The sequence below is a fragment of the Indicator indicator genome, chromosome 35, assembly GCF_027791375.1.
Source record: "Indicator indicator isolate 239-I01 chromosome 35, UM_Iind_1.1, whole genome shotgun sequence".
Classification (NCBI taxonomy): domain Eukaryota; kingdom Metazoa; phylum Chordata; class Aves; order Piciformes; family Indicatoridae; genus Indicator; species Indicator indicator.
The window spans coordinates 2,189,610-2,205,128 of record NC_072044.1 but is presented as its reverse complement, the minus strand read 5'-3'; the positions used below and the strand labels follow the sequence as shown (position 1 = coordinate 2,205,128).

The 15,519-nt window shown below is 53.7% G+C and overlaps 1 protein-coding gene across 1 annotated transcript; it reads left to right on the top strand.

Annotated features, from left to right (window-relative positions):
• Positions 1 to 856: 856 nt before the first annotated feature.
• Positions 857 to 13,278, top strand: CAMK1G (calcium/calmodulin dependent protein kinase IG). The gene is made up of 11 exons (XM_054395812.1): positions 857 to 948; positions 4,695 to 4,823; positions 5,335 to 5,409; positions 6,332 to 6,470; positions 6,567 to 6,690; positions 7,269 to 7,344; positions 9,136 to 9,248; positions 10,088 to 10,166; positions 10,636 to 10,723; positions 11,852 to 12,279; positions 13,185 to 13,278. The coding sequence occupies exons 1-11, from the start codon at positions 857 to 859 to the stop codon at positions 13,276 to 13,278; spliced, it is 1,437 nt and encodes a 478-aa protein (XP_054251787.1).
• Positions 13,279 to 15,519: the final 2,241 nt, after the last annotated feature.

The following is a 15,519-nucleotide window of genomic DNA, read 5'->3' as shown; positions in this document are numbered from 1 at the left end:
TGCTGTATGTTAAAATTAGCAACCATTCAGCAGGGAGGTTCTACCCACTGCATATGGAGCACAACATAAATATTCCTGATTACCAACAGCCACCTAAATGAGGATGCTGACAGGGGAGAATCACCAGCTGGTCACTGCTCCTCCCCAGCTGGTCACTGCTCCTCCCCAGCTGGTCACTGCTCCTCCCCAGCTGGTGGGTGCTTGGCTGCACTGATGGCTGGAGAGGGACCTAAGGCAGGGACATGGGCAGCAGCAGCAGCAGCAGCAGCTGGGAGCAGCACAAAATTGTGAGGGATCTGCTCAAGGGGTTGATGAAGGGACTGGAGCACTGCCCTCTGAGGAGAGGCTGAGAACCCTGGGGCTGCTCAGTCTGGAGAAGAGAAGGGATTTAATCAATGTTTATAAATATCTGAGGGCTGGGGGGCAAGAGGGAGGGGACAGGCTCTGCTCTGCTGCACCCTGGGATAGGACAAGGGGCAATGGATAGAAACTGCAGCACAGGAGGTTCCACCTCAACATGAGGAGGAACTTCTTCCCTGTGAGGCTCACAGAGCACTGGAACAGGCTGCCCAGAGAGGTTGTGGAGTCTCCTTCTCTGCAGACTTTCAAGCCCCATCTGGATGTGCTCCTGTATGACCTGTGCTGGATTCTCTGGTCCTGTTCTGGCAGGGGGATTGGACTCAATGATCTCCAGAGGTCCCTTCCAACCCCAACCATCCTGTGCTCCTGTGAAAGTCCTGACTCCTCTGACCAAGCAAACCCTGAATCCAGCCAGCCCCTTGGGTTCTTCCAGCCACATAGGTCACCTCTCCTCCTCCTCCTCCTCACAGCATTCCCTGCTTCCACTCTGGAGGAGATGGGTCGCATAGAAGAGGATGACAGCAGCTCCTGGAAGAAACAGACGAGCAACATCCGGAAAACCTTCATCTTCATGGAGGCCCTGGGATCGTAAGTACCAGCAGTGCTCCCCACACAGAGCCACCTCTAGGTACCAGCTTCCCAGCCCAGGGCAAGGACTCCCTTCCTGGCACTGGGTAAAACAGCTCCTTGGCAGACAGGCAGCAGTCACCAGGTGGGGGTGCCCCAGGTGAGGGGTGGGTGCCCGAGGTGAGGGGTGGGTGTACCAGGTGAGGGGTGGGTGTACCAGGTGAGGGATGGGTGCCCCAGGTGAGGGGTGGGTGTCCCAGGTAGGGATGGATGTCCCAGGTGAGGGATGGGTGCCCCAGGTGAGGGGTGGGTGTCCCAGGTGAGGGATGGGTGTCCCAGGTGAGGAATGGGTGTCCCAGGTGAGGGGTGGACGTCCCAGGTGAGGGGTGGGTGTCCCAGGTGAGGGATGGGTGTCCCAGGTGAGGGGTGGGGGTGTCCCAGGTGAGGGGTTAGGGTGTCCCAGGTGAGGGGTGGGTGTCCCAGGTGAGAGGTGGGTGTCCCAGGTGAGGGATGGGTGTCCCAGGTGAGGGGTGGGTGTCCCAGGTGAGGGGTGGGTGCCCCAGGTGAGGGATGGGTGTCCCAGGTGAGGAGTGGATGTCCCAGGTGAGGGGTGGGTGTCCCAGGTGAGGGGTGGGTGTCCCAGGTGAGGGATGGGTGTCCCAGGTGATGGGTGGGTGTCCCAGGTGAGGGGTGGGTGTACCAGGTGAGGGGTGAGAGGTGTCCCAGGTGACGAATGGGTGTCCCAGGTGAGGGGTGGGGGTGCCCCAGGTGAGGGGTGGGTGTCCCAGGTGAGGAGTGGGTGTACCAGGTGAGGAGTGGGGGGTGTCCCAGGTGAGGGGTGAGAGGTGTCCCAGGTGAGGGGTGGGTGCTCCATCACTGCTCCATGGTTGCTGCTGGTGCTCCAATTCATGGCTCACACCTTGCCAAGAGTCTCCAAAGCAGCTCCTTCCCTCCTAGCCCACGGCACAGCTCTGCCCTCTCCTTTTTTCCCTCCAAGCCTGCATGGCAGCTTGGTTGAGTCTTTGCTCTTTCCCTGCTGTGCACACTGGGCTGCTGCTGGTGCTGGTAGGTCAGGCAAGGTGAAGGCATGGCTCTGAGGGAGCTGTTATCATAAGAAGTGTATCTTTAGCTCATAAGGCCTGACTCAGTCGAGGGATGAAACAAGAACAGGGATGTTCAAGTTGTACAATACTCCTCTGTGACTTATCAGTTTCCTGTGCCTGTTCATGCAAATGAGACAAGAAAACAGTTCCAAGGTGGTGGTGGAGGAGGAATTGAATTACCTCCACCAGTGAGTTCAGTCATGGCCAGGTTTTGTGTGACTTTAGAAGCCACAGCAAAGCTCCCAATGCAGCTTACTCCAGAGCTTGGCCACGTTTTGTATCATCCTGCTCCTGGTCAGCCTCAGAGGTTGGTTCAGTTATCCAGCAGCTTTCCCTAAAGGAAGGAGGTTAGAAAAGCTTTGTTCTTTCCTTGCCAACTTGTTGATTCATCATTTTTTAAATAAGGGACGTAATTATTATAAACTGTTTGGGACAGACACACAGAACAGATGTCCCAGCATCTGATTTGTAGGTTGTTAATTTCCTACTATTGCATTAATGGGAAAATTAGCATCAGAAATTGGGCATTTCCCACGTGCACCACTTCAGCTGGCTGAGGAATAGGAATGAAGATCCAGCACCTAAAACTACCTGGAAGCTCACTGTCACCTTCCCCAGCAAATACAACTGTTGGATCAGGGACCTTAGCAAGGACATCCCTGCCTATTCCCTGAGAGCTCTCAGGAACTTGAAAGGAATTTCCATGAGACAGCCCTCAGGGTTTATGTGGATAAAAGGAGAAAGATGTGGAAAGGTTGTGGATGTCCCCTCCTTGGAAGTCTTCAAGGCCAGGTTGGGCAAGGACTTGAGCAACCTGGGCTGGTGGGAGGTGTCCCTGCCCATGGGAAGGGGTTGGAACTGGATGAGCTTTAAGCTCCCTTCCAACCCAAACCATTCTGTGGATCCATGACATAAAGGAAAAGGCCCCAACACTACCTGCTTCTGGGGCCAGAGAAGAGAGGACCATTACACAAAATTTACTGAGTGAAGCAAAGATTGGAATCAATCTGTTGGGACTGGACCTTTCCCAAACTCTGGGGAATCTTTTGTCTGGTTTTGGTTTGGTTTTGGGGTTTTTTGGTTGGGTTGGTTTTTTTTTGGTGGTGGCTTTTGATTTGTTTGGGTTTTTTTTTTTTTCTTGCTAGGCACTAGCCCTGGCACAGCCCAGTTCTTCATATCCTCACTGGTCTTGTGTATTGTTTTGGGAGGGTAAGGAAAGCAGAGCTGAGTGAGGAGCTGCCTTTGGCTCCAGCTCTCCCTCTGCATCATCTCTGCAACTCACCAACAGAGGCGTGAGCAAGGCACCAGATGGGTTCAGCTCCATGCTCAGCCCATGCAGGGTGCTGGATTCCTTCTTTAGTGGATTACAGGAGATGCAAGTTTGCTGCCCTTGCTCACAGGGTTTGCTGCAATAGCCTCCTCACCAAGGAGCTGCCTCCACAGTGCTCACCTTCCTCACTCTGCCCTCCAGGGCTTTGCAGACTCAGCAGCAAGTTCCATTTCACTGCCATCAATTAATCTGTTGCTCATTTGAGGAGGATTATTGAGGACTGACCTGGCAAAGGATGCACTGTGGCTATCCCCAGACACGTGTTCAGCTGCCTGAGACAAACCCTTAACAGGATTGGGAGCTTTAGGGATGTTATAAAATACCTGCTGATAGCTGCACTGGGCTGAACTGGCATCAGGAATGCACGAGACACTCACTGTCACTTTGTCACCAGGGGTTTGCAGGTGTCAGCAGCCTCTGCAGAAAGGAAAACACACGAGGTGCTGAATGAAAACATTAACTGAGGCCATCCTGTTCTTATTTTGCACTTCAGATACAGAGAGCCTTGGCTGATAGACCCAAACCACAACCTCACTGGGCTCTGCCCACTGCAGCTCAGCTGTGCCAGTCCTCAGAGCAGTGCTGACCAGAGAAAGTCAAGGGCTGCTCTAAGGAGCAGCCAGGGAGGGCTTTGAGGAAACACTGTGGGGATTAAGCAGGAATCCTGTTAGCATGGAGCCCACTGAGATCTTTCCAGGGCAGGTTCTTAATCTGAACCCCAGACTGCCCCACCAGTGAGGGGGTGATCAACCAGGCCACTCAGGTGGGCTTGCCTTTGGCTGGGAACATCCACCCCAGTCCCAATGGATTCAGGTGCAAAGGTTCTTTGGAAGGCAGCAAGCTGTGAGACCAGGGATGGTGCTTCCTCCTGCATCCAGCTGAAGCACACACTGAAAACCCTCTCCTGAGGCCTTCAGCCTCCCCACAATGTGCTCCACAGCTGGCACTGCTGAAGCTCACCCAGCCTGGCACCTGCAGGAGTAAAGCACTTGGCTGGCTTTAAATCCTATTCTTCAGGACTCTGCCATTTCATTGCAGAGATCTTTTTTGTCCTCCAACTCCACACAGCTCCGTGCTGAATTATTCAAAACTAATCTTTTTCTCTTCCAAGAAAGAAAATTGTGGGGTTTGGGGGTTGGTGTTTTTTTTTTTTTTTTCTTCCTTACATATTGCATAATCTTGCATTGACCAGATGCAGTTCTAGCTTTACAATCAGCACCCACTTAGAGTTAAATTACTCCCACGTTGCTTTTTCTTGCTGTTTCCTCTAAGTACCCTTCCAGTTCACAGCAGCAGCAGCAGCTACTGCAAGACAACTTCTCCTCTCTCTGCAGAGGTGCCTTCTCAGAGGTGTTCCTGGTGAAGCAAAGAAGCACAGGCAAGCTCTTTGCTCTGAAATGCATCAAGAAGTCTCCTCTCACGAGGGACAGCAGCTTGGAGAATGAAATAGCAGTGCTGAAAAAGTGAGTAGGTAAAGGATCTGTGTTTGTAAAGCAGGGCAAACGTCCTTTCCCAAGGTGTGCGGCTCTACAGTAAGAGCAAAATACAGCAAGAAGTATTTCTCTCTCCAGAACAGATAAATGTGACTGTGATGTAGCAGATGAGCAATTTCTTTTCTCATCCCTCAGCTGGGTTTGTAACCCCAGCACAGCCATGCTGCTCTGGATGTGTAGAAGGAAACAGATGAAGCAGAGCAGTGCACAGGGAAGGGAAAGCAGGAGGGACACTTCTGCAGCCCCAGTAACCAACCTGGCAGAGAGGAGGCAGCTGCTGAGGGACAAGAGGGTCTGTGGTGATGCTGCTCCAAAGGCAGTTTGCAGCAGGGTCAAGGATCCTTTGACAGGCAGGGTGAGGGAGATCAGCCTTTAAACTTTCACTGGTGATTAAAGTGATTAAGGACTGTTGGGTTTTCCACCTCGAGAAGCCACTTCTGTCCTTGCTGGGCTTGTTTCTGACCCACATTTATCTTTGCAGAATAAAGCACGAAAACATCGTGACTTTAGAAGACATTTATGAAAGCACAACCCACTTCTACCTGGTCATGCAGCTGTAAGTATCAGCAGAGCCATTTCTGTGTGGGCCACAGAGGAAGAAGAGTGGCAGGACCAGGGTGAAGCACCGTATGCCAGCACCCACACAGTGGAGTATCCCTTGTGTAAAGGCTGCACACAGCAGAGCTGCTCCAAACCCCCTCGCGAGTGGATTGAGCTCCCCTGGACGCTGCCTCCTGCTGTCTGGGCCCTGGCTCATTCCAGCAGAAAGTTTTCCAGAACCAAGATTAGGCTCTGTTTATGCAAATTAATTCCTCACAGTTTAGCAGGGCAGAGACAGAAGTCTTTCTAATTAAAGCTGTGCCACGCAGGGTTTCCAGAAATGAAAATGGGCAACATGTCAGCGGCAGAGGAAGCAGCTCGGGGAGGGCACCAGCCCCCAGCACCCAGCTGCTGCTAACTTGCAAATTTAGCTGAGAAGCAATCACACAAGACCCTATCTCCACTGGTGGAGCAGAGCCTGGAGGCAGGCCTGCCCACCCTGCCAGCTGCCTGCAGCTCAGATCTGCTGGGAGGTGCCTCATACCCTCACTCAAACTCCTAAGCTTCATCAGAAGTGCTTACTGCACCCTGATAGTGGTCAGGGGTTGGAACAGGCTGCCCGGGGAGGTGGTGGAGTCACCATCCCTGGAGGGGTTCAAGAAGTGTGTGGCCAGGGCACCTGGGGACATGGTTTAGTGGTGTTGGTGGATGGTGGGACTCAATGATCTTAAGAGAGCTTTCCCAGCCTCAATGACTGCACTCAAGAGCATCCATCCATCACGCTCAGCCTCACAAAGGAGCTGCCCAAGGAGCAGTCCTGCTGCAGGTGGAGTTGCAAAAGGAGCAGCACATCAGCTTGCCTGACACCAAAGCATGATCAGCTTTGTTTAATCTTTCTTCCCCCCTCCCTTTTCCTTTCTGCACTGCCATTGCCACAGGGTATCAGGGGGAGAGCTGTTTGACCGGATCCTGGAGCGAGGAGTTTACACTGAGAAAGATGCAAGTGTGGTGATCCACCAGGTGCTGACAGCAGTCAAGTACCTCCATGAGAACGGAATAGTCCACCGGGACCTGAAGGTGAGACCTGTCCCAGGCTTCAGCTGCTCTCCCTGTCACTTTCTGCCCTTCCTTTCCTACCCCCAGCCTCCACCTCTGACCCCTCTGTGTTCACAGCCTGAAAACCTTCTTTACCTCACTCCTGAAGACAACTCCAAAATCATGATCACGGACTTCGGCTTGTCTAAAATGGAGCAGAATGGCATCATGTCCACAGCCTGTGGGACTCCAGGATATGTTGGTAAGCCAAGAATCAGGAATGGGCTTGTGCTGGGAGACTGCTGGGTTGTGCATGTTCTGTAGGTTGCCTAGCAGGAAGAGGGGAGTTAAAAAAACCCTCCATAATTACACTAATAACAAGGTGCTCCTCACGATGCAGTGCGTGGACCACATAAAGACTGGCTTCGAGCTGAGTGTGGGGACTGAAAAAGCCCAGAGTGTTTAAAAGTGGAAAGAAAAGGATCATTTTAAGAGCCATTTTTCAGCATTAGTCAGAAGTACAAATACCATTTGAACAGAAATGGGAGGGAATGGGTTTGTTTGGTTTTGTTTTTGATGTCCACCAGACTGCGTTGCCTCCATCTGCAGTGCTCTGGTTAACAGCTCCAGGTTTAGGCAGAAGCTGCCACTGGTTCTTTCCAGTCAGGGGCATAAAGCAGGCACAAAAAACAGAGACCAGCCCAGTGGGCATTTACCCAGAGGGTAAATGGAGCTGTTAGTGGCACCTCAGGGGCTGAGTGCCCAAGACCCTGCTGCTCTCCCCAGCAGCGCAGCGCTCACGACTGCTCAGAATTCTCATTTGGTTTTGCCTTTCTGCAGCCCCTGAAGTCCTTGCCCAGAAACCATACAGCAAAGCTGTGGACTGCTGGTCCATTGGAGTCATCACCTATATCCTGTGAGTAACAGCGACCAGCATCCCACTTGTTTTTCCATGGCTTCTCCAACTCCTCCATCGCTTCCCACGCCCCTGCGGAGCGGTGGTGGGAGCGGAGGCGATCCTGGAGCTCCCATTCTGCTGCAGGAGCAGAGGGATGGATGCAGCAGTGCTGTGCTCTCCCTCTGCACAAGCCCCTAGAAAGGAGAGGGATGTGGGGAATCACTGGGGTGGAGATGGCAGGAGCCACATCTCCTCTGTGATGTGCCTCATCCTAGGCTTTGTGTTTTTCCCAGCTGCCTGCAAATATCACTCAAGCTTCCTGGGTACTTTTTGTTTCATTGCCTCCCACACCACACAGCCATGGACCAGCTGTGGCTTTGTCCTGCTGCTGCTGCTGAGATTTTAGCTCTTTTCTGCAGCTTTACCTCCACCCTGAGCTGGGAGGGACAGAGGGGGGGACAGGGCAGCCTCCTCTGTCAGTCATTCGTGGTGCCCAGGCTGGGGAGAAGCCTGTGCAGATGGGGATGGCTGGAGGGTCACTGCCTCTGCTCTGCTCCTGGGGGGGGTCACTGCCTCTGCTCTGCTCCTGGGGGGTCACTGCCACTGCTCTGCTCCTGGGGGAGGTCACTGCCTCTGCTCTGCTCCTGGGGGAGGTCACTGCCTCTGCTCTGCTCCTGGGGGGGGGGGTCACTGCCTCTGCTCTGCTCCTGGGGGGTCACTGCCTCTGCTCTGCTCCTGGGGGGGTCACTGCCTCTGCTCTGCTCCTGGGGGAGGTCACTGCCTCTGCTCTGCTCCTGGGGGAGGTCACTGCCTCTGCTCTGCTCCTGGGGGGGGTCACTGCCTCTGCTCTGCTCCTGGGGGGTCACTGCCTCTGCTCTGCTCCTGGGGGAGGTCACTGCCTCTGCTCTGCTCCTGGGGGGGGTCACTGCCTCTGCTCTGCTCCTGGGGGGTCACTGCCTCTGCTCTGCTCCGGGGGGGGGTCACTGCCTCTGCTCTGCTCCTGGGGGGTCACTGCCTCTGCTCTGCTCCTGGGGGAGGTCACTGCCTCTGCTCTGCTCCTGGGGGAGGTCACTGCCTCTGCTCTGCTCCTGGGGGGGGTCACTGCCTCTGCTCTGCTCCTGGGGGAGGTCACTGCCTCTGCTCTGCTCCTGGGGGAGGTCACTGCCTCTGCTCTGCTCCTGGGGGGGGTCACTGCCTCTGCTCTGCTCCTGGGGGGGGGGGTCACTGCCTCTGCTCTGCTCCTGGGGGGGGGGGGTCACTGCCTCTGCTCTGCTCCTGGGGGGTCACTGCCTCTGCTCTGCTCCTGGGGGGGGTCACTGCCTCTGCTCTGCTCCTGGGGGATGTCACTGCCTCTGCTCTGCTCCTGGGGGAGGTCACTGCCTCTGCTCTGTTCCTGGGGGATGTCACTGCCTCTGCTCTGCTCCTGGGGGGTCACTGCCTCTGCTCTGCTCCTGGGGGATGTCACTGCCTCTGCTCTGCTCCTGGGGGATGTCACTGCCTCTGCTCTGCTCCTGGGGGAGGTCACTGCCTCTGCTCTGTTCCTGGGGGATGTCACTGCCTCTGCTCTGCTCCTGGGGGGGTCACTGCCTCTGCTCTGCTCCTGGGGGAGGTCACTGCCTCTGCTCTGCTCCTGGGGGGGGTCACTGCCTCTGCTCTGCTCCTGGGGGGGGGGGGTCACTGCCTCTGCTCTGCTCCTGGGGGGGGTCACTGCCTCTGCTCTGCTCCTGGGAGGGTCACTGCCTCTGCTCTGCTCCTGGGGGGGGGGGTCACTGCCTCTGCTCTGCTGCTGAAGGTTCTACTCTCTTGCAGGCTGTGTGGCTACCCTCCCTTCTATGAAGAGACTGAATCCAAACTGTTTGAAAAGATTAAGGAAGGCTACTATGAGTTTGAGTCTCCATTCTGGGATGACATCTCCGAGTCAGGTAAAGCTCCAGGACTGGGAAGCATCCCACTGCAACCTGGAGCTCTGTGACCCACAGGAACAGGCCTGCACCAGCCTGCACTCTCTGAACATCTGTCACCTGCCTCAGCAGGGAGGGGACAGCATGGATGGAGCATTGAGTCACTCAGCAGCCAACCCCAGATGTGGGAACTGCTTGCAGAGTGCTGCAGAGTTTGGGCTGCTTTGCATCCTCAGCAGCAGCCTCTGTTAACATAACTCAGATTTTCACAAATGATTCAGGAGCTCAGAGTAGGCTTCAGTTTTCCCTGGGACTCCAGGGATTTGGGGGTTGGAAGGGACCTTAAAGATCATCCAGTTCCAGCCCCCTGCCATGGGCAGGGACACCTCCCACCAGCCCAGGTTGCTCAAAGTCTCATCCAACCTGGCCTTGAACACCTCCAGGGAGGAGATTCATCCACAGCCTCCCTGGGCAACCTGTTCCAGTGTCTCCTCACCCTCACTGCAAAGAATTTCTTCCTAATCTCCAGTCTCAATCTCCCCTCTTTTTCAGCTCAAAGCCATTGCCTCTCATCCTGTCACTAAAGCCCCCCCCAGCTTTCCTGTAGCCCCCTTCAGGTACTGGAAGGCTGCTCTAAGGTCTCCCTGGAGCCTTCTTTTCTCCAGGCTGAACAGCTCCAACTCCCTCAGGCTGTCCCTAGAGCAGAGCTGCTCTGCTCATCTGATCATCTTTGTGGCCTCCTCTGTTCCTGCTCCAGCAGTTTGATGTCCACAAGTGTTTCCCACATCCTAGTAGAATCACACCTTGGAATGAGGAGAAAACTAACCTTTTCTCTCTGCTTCTCCTGCCCTCCCAAACAGCCAAGGATTTCATCAGACACTTGCTGGAGAAAAACCCAAAGGCAAGGTTCACCTGTGAGGAAGCCCTCAGGCACCCATGGTGAGAGGACCAGAGCCCAGCAGGGGTTGGTGGCCAGGGGGATTTACCAGCCTCCAGGGTGGGGGTAGCTGAGAAGAAGGACATCTCCCCAGCCCCTCTTGTCACCATCAGCCTCTGCCCTGGGTGGTGTTTGTTGTTTGTTTTTGTTTTTTTTTTTTTTTCCCCTCATGTGCTAAAGAAGAGAACAACGAATAATTAAAGCTGCAATTTGTGGAGATCTGCCTCCACAAACAGAGGCACAGAAGAAATCCCACCCTGAGCCTTCCCAGGCTTTGAAGTGTGTGTTTGGGTTAGGTTTGGTTGCTGCTGTTTGTTGTTGGTGTTTCCCCCCTCCCCCCCTCCCCCCCCCCTCCTTTGGGTTTAATTATTGCTGATTGAACACACAAAGCAGTTAGCTGCCTGCAGGATGTGGAATGCCTTACAAATGCCATCTGCCTACCAGCCAGTTTCCTTCTCTCCCCATCTGCAGGATTAATGGAAACACAGCCCTGCACCGTGACATTTACCCATCTGTCAGTGCTCAGATCCAGAAAAACTTTGCAAAGAGCAAATGGAGGGTAAGTCACTTGCTGCTGGGAGCCTAGAGCCATTTCACCAACAAATGCCAGTGGCTGCCATCTAGCAAGGCTTTGGCTGGGTGGGTAAGCACCCAAAAGCTGAGATCTTCCAAAGGCTGCCTGAAAATTGCCTGCAGCTTCACAGAACCACAGATTGCAGTGGGTTGGAAGGGAGCCTCAAAGGTCATCTTGTCCAACCCCCTGCACTCAGCAGGGACACCTCCAACTAGAGCAGGCTGCCCAGGGCCACAGCAAGGCTGATCTTGAATGTCTCCAGGGATGAGGGCTCAACCACAACCCTGGGCAACCTGTTCCAGTGTTTCACCACTCCCACTGTGAAGAAATTCCTCCTGATCTCCAACCTCCCTTGCTCCAGCTTCAAACCATTGCCTCTCATCCTATCCCCACAGCCCCTTCTAGACAGTCCCTCCTCAGCCTTCCTGTAGGTCCCCTCCAGATATTGAAATGCAGCTCTAAGGTCTCCCTGCAGCTTTCTCCTCTCCAGGCTGAGCAGCCCCCATTCCTTCAGCCTGTCTTTATGGACCAATATTGGTTCATATTGGACCAATATTCCCTGCTGCAACTCCTCCTGCTAGGTTCCCCTTAGCACTGCACCATAGCAGCCTCACCAGGAGAGCAAAGTGGAGTGGGAAAGGCTTCTTGCCTTTATACAGAGGGAGTGAAATTGCTGCTCCATCAGCATTTCTGGGGAGGTTGTTCCATCTTTTCCACCTTTCAGCCTTGAAGATAAATTGATACTTCATTGATATCATGAGTTTTGGTTAAGAGTTTAGGTGGGGAGAGGAATGCCACAGGAACAGTGTGTACAGCAGCACTGTGAACACTCAGAACTCAGCTCTAGTCCCCACTGCACACTGGGGCAGCTCTCAGCTGCTCCTCGTCACTTTCTCCTGTAGCACCTCCAAAAGCAGCAGCAGCTTGCAGTCAGTGAAACCATGGGGTGCATGCCAGGGCTGAGCACATCCCACTCCCAGATACTGTGCCAACAGCCACTCAGAGCCCACCAGCCCCTGTCCTCCCCTCAGCCCATGTACCACTCACCCCACAGCACCCCCCCAGCCTGGCAGCACCAGGAGCTCACCCTGGGGCTTTTGTCTTCCTCCCCAGCAAGCCTTCAACGCTGCAGCCGTGGTGCACCACATGAAGAAGCTCCACATGAATGGCCACGCAGCAGCTGAGGGCTCCCTCCCAGTCCTGCAAGTCTCAGAGGCCTCCAGACCCAACACCCCCTCGGTGGCCACCCTGCCAGCAACACCAAACGACGAACAGGAACCCTCCCTCCCTCTGGCCCCCACGCAGGGTTGCCCAAAGCCTCCCTCTCAGCTGGAGCAGGACACAGGAACGAGAGAGGAAGAGCTGCAGAGCCACTCAGAGAACAGAGCACTGCCCCCAGGCAGCAGCCCAGTGCCACCAGACAACCACAGCCCACCAAGCAGAACTTCTTGTGGCTGCAGCCCAGCCTGTGTGGGGCACGAGAAAGCAAAGGTGTCCTTCTGCTCCGAGACAGTGCTTCTTAAGAAGTCTTCAAAATCCCAGTAGGTATCCAGGCCATCAGCCAAAGCTTCCAACCAAGACCATGGCAATAACCACCTCTGGAAAGTGTTGCCTGGCACTGAAGTGGCCAGCCCCAAGTGGAGGTAGAAAAGAGGGAGGGGAAAGGAGAGAAGCAAAGGCTTTGACTGGCTGGATAGTGGTGCCCAGTCAAGTGTTTCCCATGCTTGTAGGAGCACCAGGTGGGGCACACTGCCAGGCTGTGCCCACGCTGTGGTAGAGCTGGCTGTGAGCTGCAGCAGCAGGGCTCTGATTCCATGCACCAGCGACCTGAGCACATTTACTTTCCCCAAACCAAAATTGCCCATGGCTAAAGCTGCTGCTGCCACTTGCCTGACATTGACTGGCCCCTGCCTTGAATCATAGAATTGTCAGGGTTGGAAGGGACCTCAAGGCTCAGCCAGTTCCAGCCCCTCTGCCATGGGCAGGGACACCTCACACCACAGCAGGTTGCTCACAGCCACATCCAGCCTGGCTGCAAAAACCTCCAGGGATTGAGGCTTCCACCACCTCCCTGGGCAACCTGTGCCAGTGTCTCACTACCCTCATGGGGAAGAATTTCTTCCTAACACCCAATCTGAATCTACCCATTTCTAGTTTTGTTCCATTCCCCCCAGTCCTGTCACTACCTGACACCCTAAAAAAGTCCCTCCCCAGATTTCTTCTAGCCCCCTTCAGATCCTGGAAGGCCACAAGAAGGTCTCCTCAGAGCCTTCTCTTCTCCAGGCTGACCAGCCCCAACTCACATCCAGCTCTGCTCTGCCCTCAGCACCTGATGGTCTTTGTGTTAAACTCCACCACTTCAGCTCACCTGCAGGGTGATGGTAACTTGCTGCTTCTCTTTTTCTTTTTTTCTTTTTCTCCTTCCCACTCTTCCACTCCCAACCAGCCATTTCAAATCAGAAGTTCTGGTCCCAATGAAAACCAGTAAGCACTCCTCGCACTGTGGCACTGGGCAAACTGGAGTTTGTTTGCTCATGTGATGAGGAGGCAGCCAGCAGGCTCCCCACATCACCCAGTGGTAAGTGCTCCCAATCCAATCACCAGCTGCTTTAATTAATCCCATTATGGCCAGAGAAAGGCACAAATGGCAGAGTGAAATGGCACATGAAATATATTCACTCACAGGGGGTTTGCCACAGGAAAAAACCCTGAACTAAACCATCCTTTGAGGAAGAAATCATCTTTCAGCTTCCATTAAGGCCAGTCCAGTGACTCTGAATCCAGCTGTTACACCACAACAGGGTTGCCCAAGGAATGTGGGAAAGGAAGCCAAGCATGGAGCTGCCATCCCCAGCTCTGCAGTTGCTCAGAGCTGCTCACTGGGAACCACACTGGAACCAAACAGCTTCATAGCTGGGTCTCAGCTGTGTGCATGAGCAAAGGGCTGACACCAGGCTCTGGTCCATGGCCAAGCAGAGGCTGGACATCTCTGCAGCCTGAAGAGCCATTCCCTCCCCCAGATTTGGTCCAGGCTGGTCAGTGTAAGTTGCTGTGTTAGCAGAGTGTGCAGAAGCTGGTTCTGTAGGTGAGCAGAGCACAGCCAGGGGAGTTTCACCCTGCTTGAGCAGAGCCTGGGTTAATTCTGGAGCAGCTAAACTGTTGGCATTTGCAGCACATTATCCCTGAGCAGGAAGAGGCACTGCTGTTAGATCCTGCAACAAAGAGTGCTCCTCAAAGCCTGCAGAGCTCTCCACAAAAGCCACACAAAGTGAGCTGCCTCCTGCCCTCTTCTGTGACACTCTCCAGTGATGAGATTGTATCAACAGGGCTGTGATACACAAAGGATTAAACTAAGAGACAGATGCAAGTCAGATCAGCTCCAAAAGGGTCCATGCCAATGATCAGTCACATAAAAACCCTTCCCAACTGAGGCACACAAAGGGCTCTCAGCTGTTCCTAACCCCTACACCACTGCTTATTAACAGCACATGTTGAAAGCAGCAGCCTAGCAAAACACAGCTCTGTCCTCAGCTGAAATTGTCTCTCTTGCAGGAACAGAAGGGCTCTTTGACTCCTTCCTGCACTCCAAGCCAGACATCAACAGTGCAAAGCAGCTGAGTCCTGCCAGGAGCAGGTGGCAGCAGCGTCCAGAAGTGACCAGCTGGTGAACCAACCCCAAGAATCCATCCCAGCAGTGGCCTTGGGAGGCTTCTGGATCCTTAAAGCTGGGAGAAGGCAAGGGCAAGTCAGAGGCTGCTGCTGCTGGCATTCCAGTGTATATTTTCCATACCACATTGCTCAGTGCTGTAAGCTGCTGGTTTCTGTCTCCTGTTGTCCAATGCATCAGAAGAGCACTGCACAACACAGACCCTGCAGGCCAAAGCCACACAGAGTTTGACTCAGTGGCAGGTCAGTTGGTTTTACAATCTTCACCCTATCCACTCCTTGGGTTTTGGTTAGTCTCAGGCTTTGGCTGTCTGAAGTTCAGCATCCACCAGCTGCCCAGTCCTCACATCAGCTACAAAAAGGAGAGACAACCTGCTAGCACCCTCCATATGTCTGATAATAATCACAGCAAGGTCTAAGCTCCCTGCTTCCAAGCCTGTAATTGCACAATAAATACTTGCTTAATAAAGCTGAGGTTTTGTTTTGTAAAGTGCCTCTTGATTATTCATAGAAATTTGATGTGGAAATGGTCTATTAAGTTCTCTCTAAAGCATTCCCTCTGCATCTGCAGACCTGCTCCCTCTGGTATTTTTCTGGCCAAGCATCACACAGTAAACAAGCAGATTGTGGCAGAAAGTCAAACGAGACATCTGACTTCCCCTCTGAGCATGAGGCTGGGGTTCTCTCATTTGTATAAATACAGGTGTGTGGCACAGACATGATGGAGATGAAAGCCTCCATCTCTGTGATCTGGTTATTTGAAGCAAGCTCCAGGAGGGAAGAACTGAAGCTATGGCAAGTTTGAAGGATTAGCTGCAGCACGGATCAAAAGCTTTTAAAGACCTCACAAGAGGGTTTTAATTTGAACAGCAAAATCCAGCTTAAAGAGCTTGAATTGGCTAAAGCAAGAACAAGGAAAAAAGTGTCTTGGTTCATAAACCCCTCTGGAAATGAGAGCTCTGGGGATGTTTTTATTTGCCATGGAAGGCTGTTATCTCCTCCCAGTTTTTCCTCTAACCACTGAGTGGCTTCAGCCAGTCCAGCCAAGGTCAGCCCTCTCCATGGGGTTGCTCCTTGGGCTCAGTGCAGCTATTTTCCAGAGGTATGGAAACTCA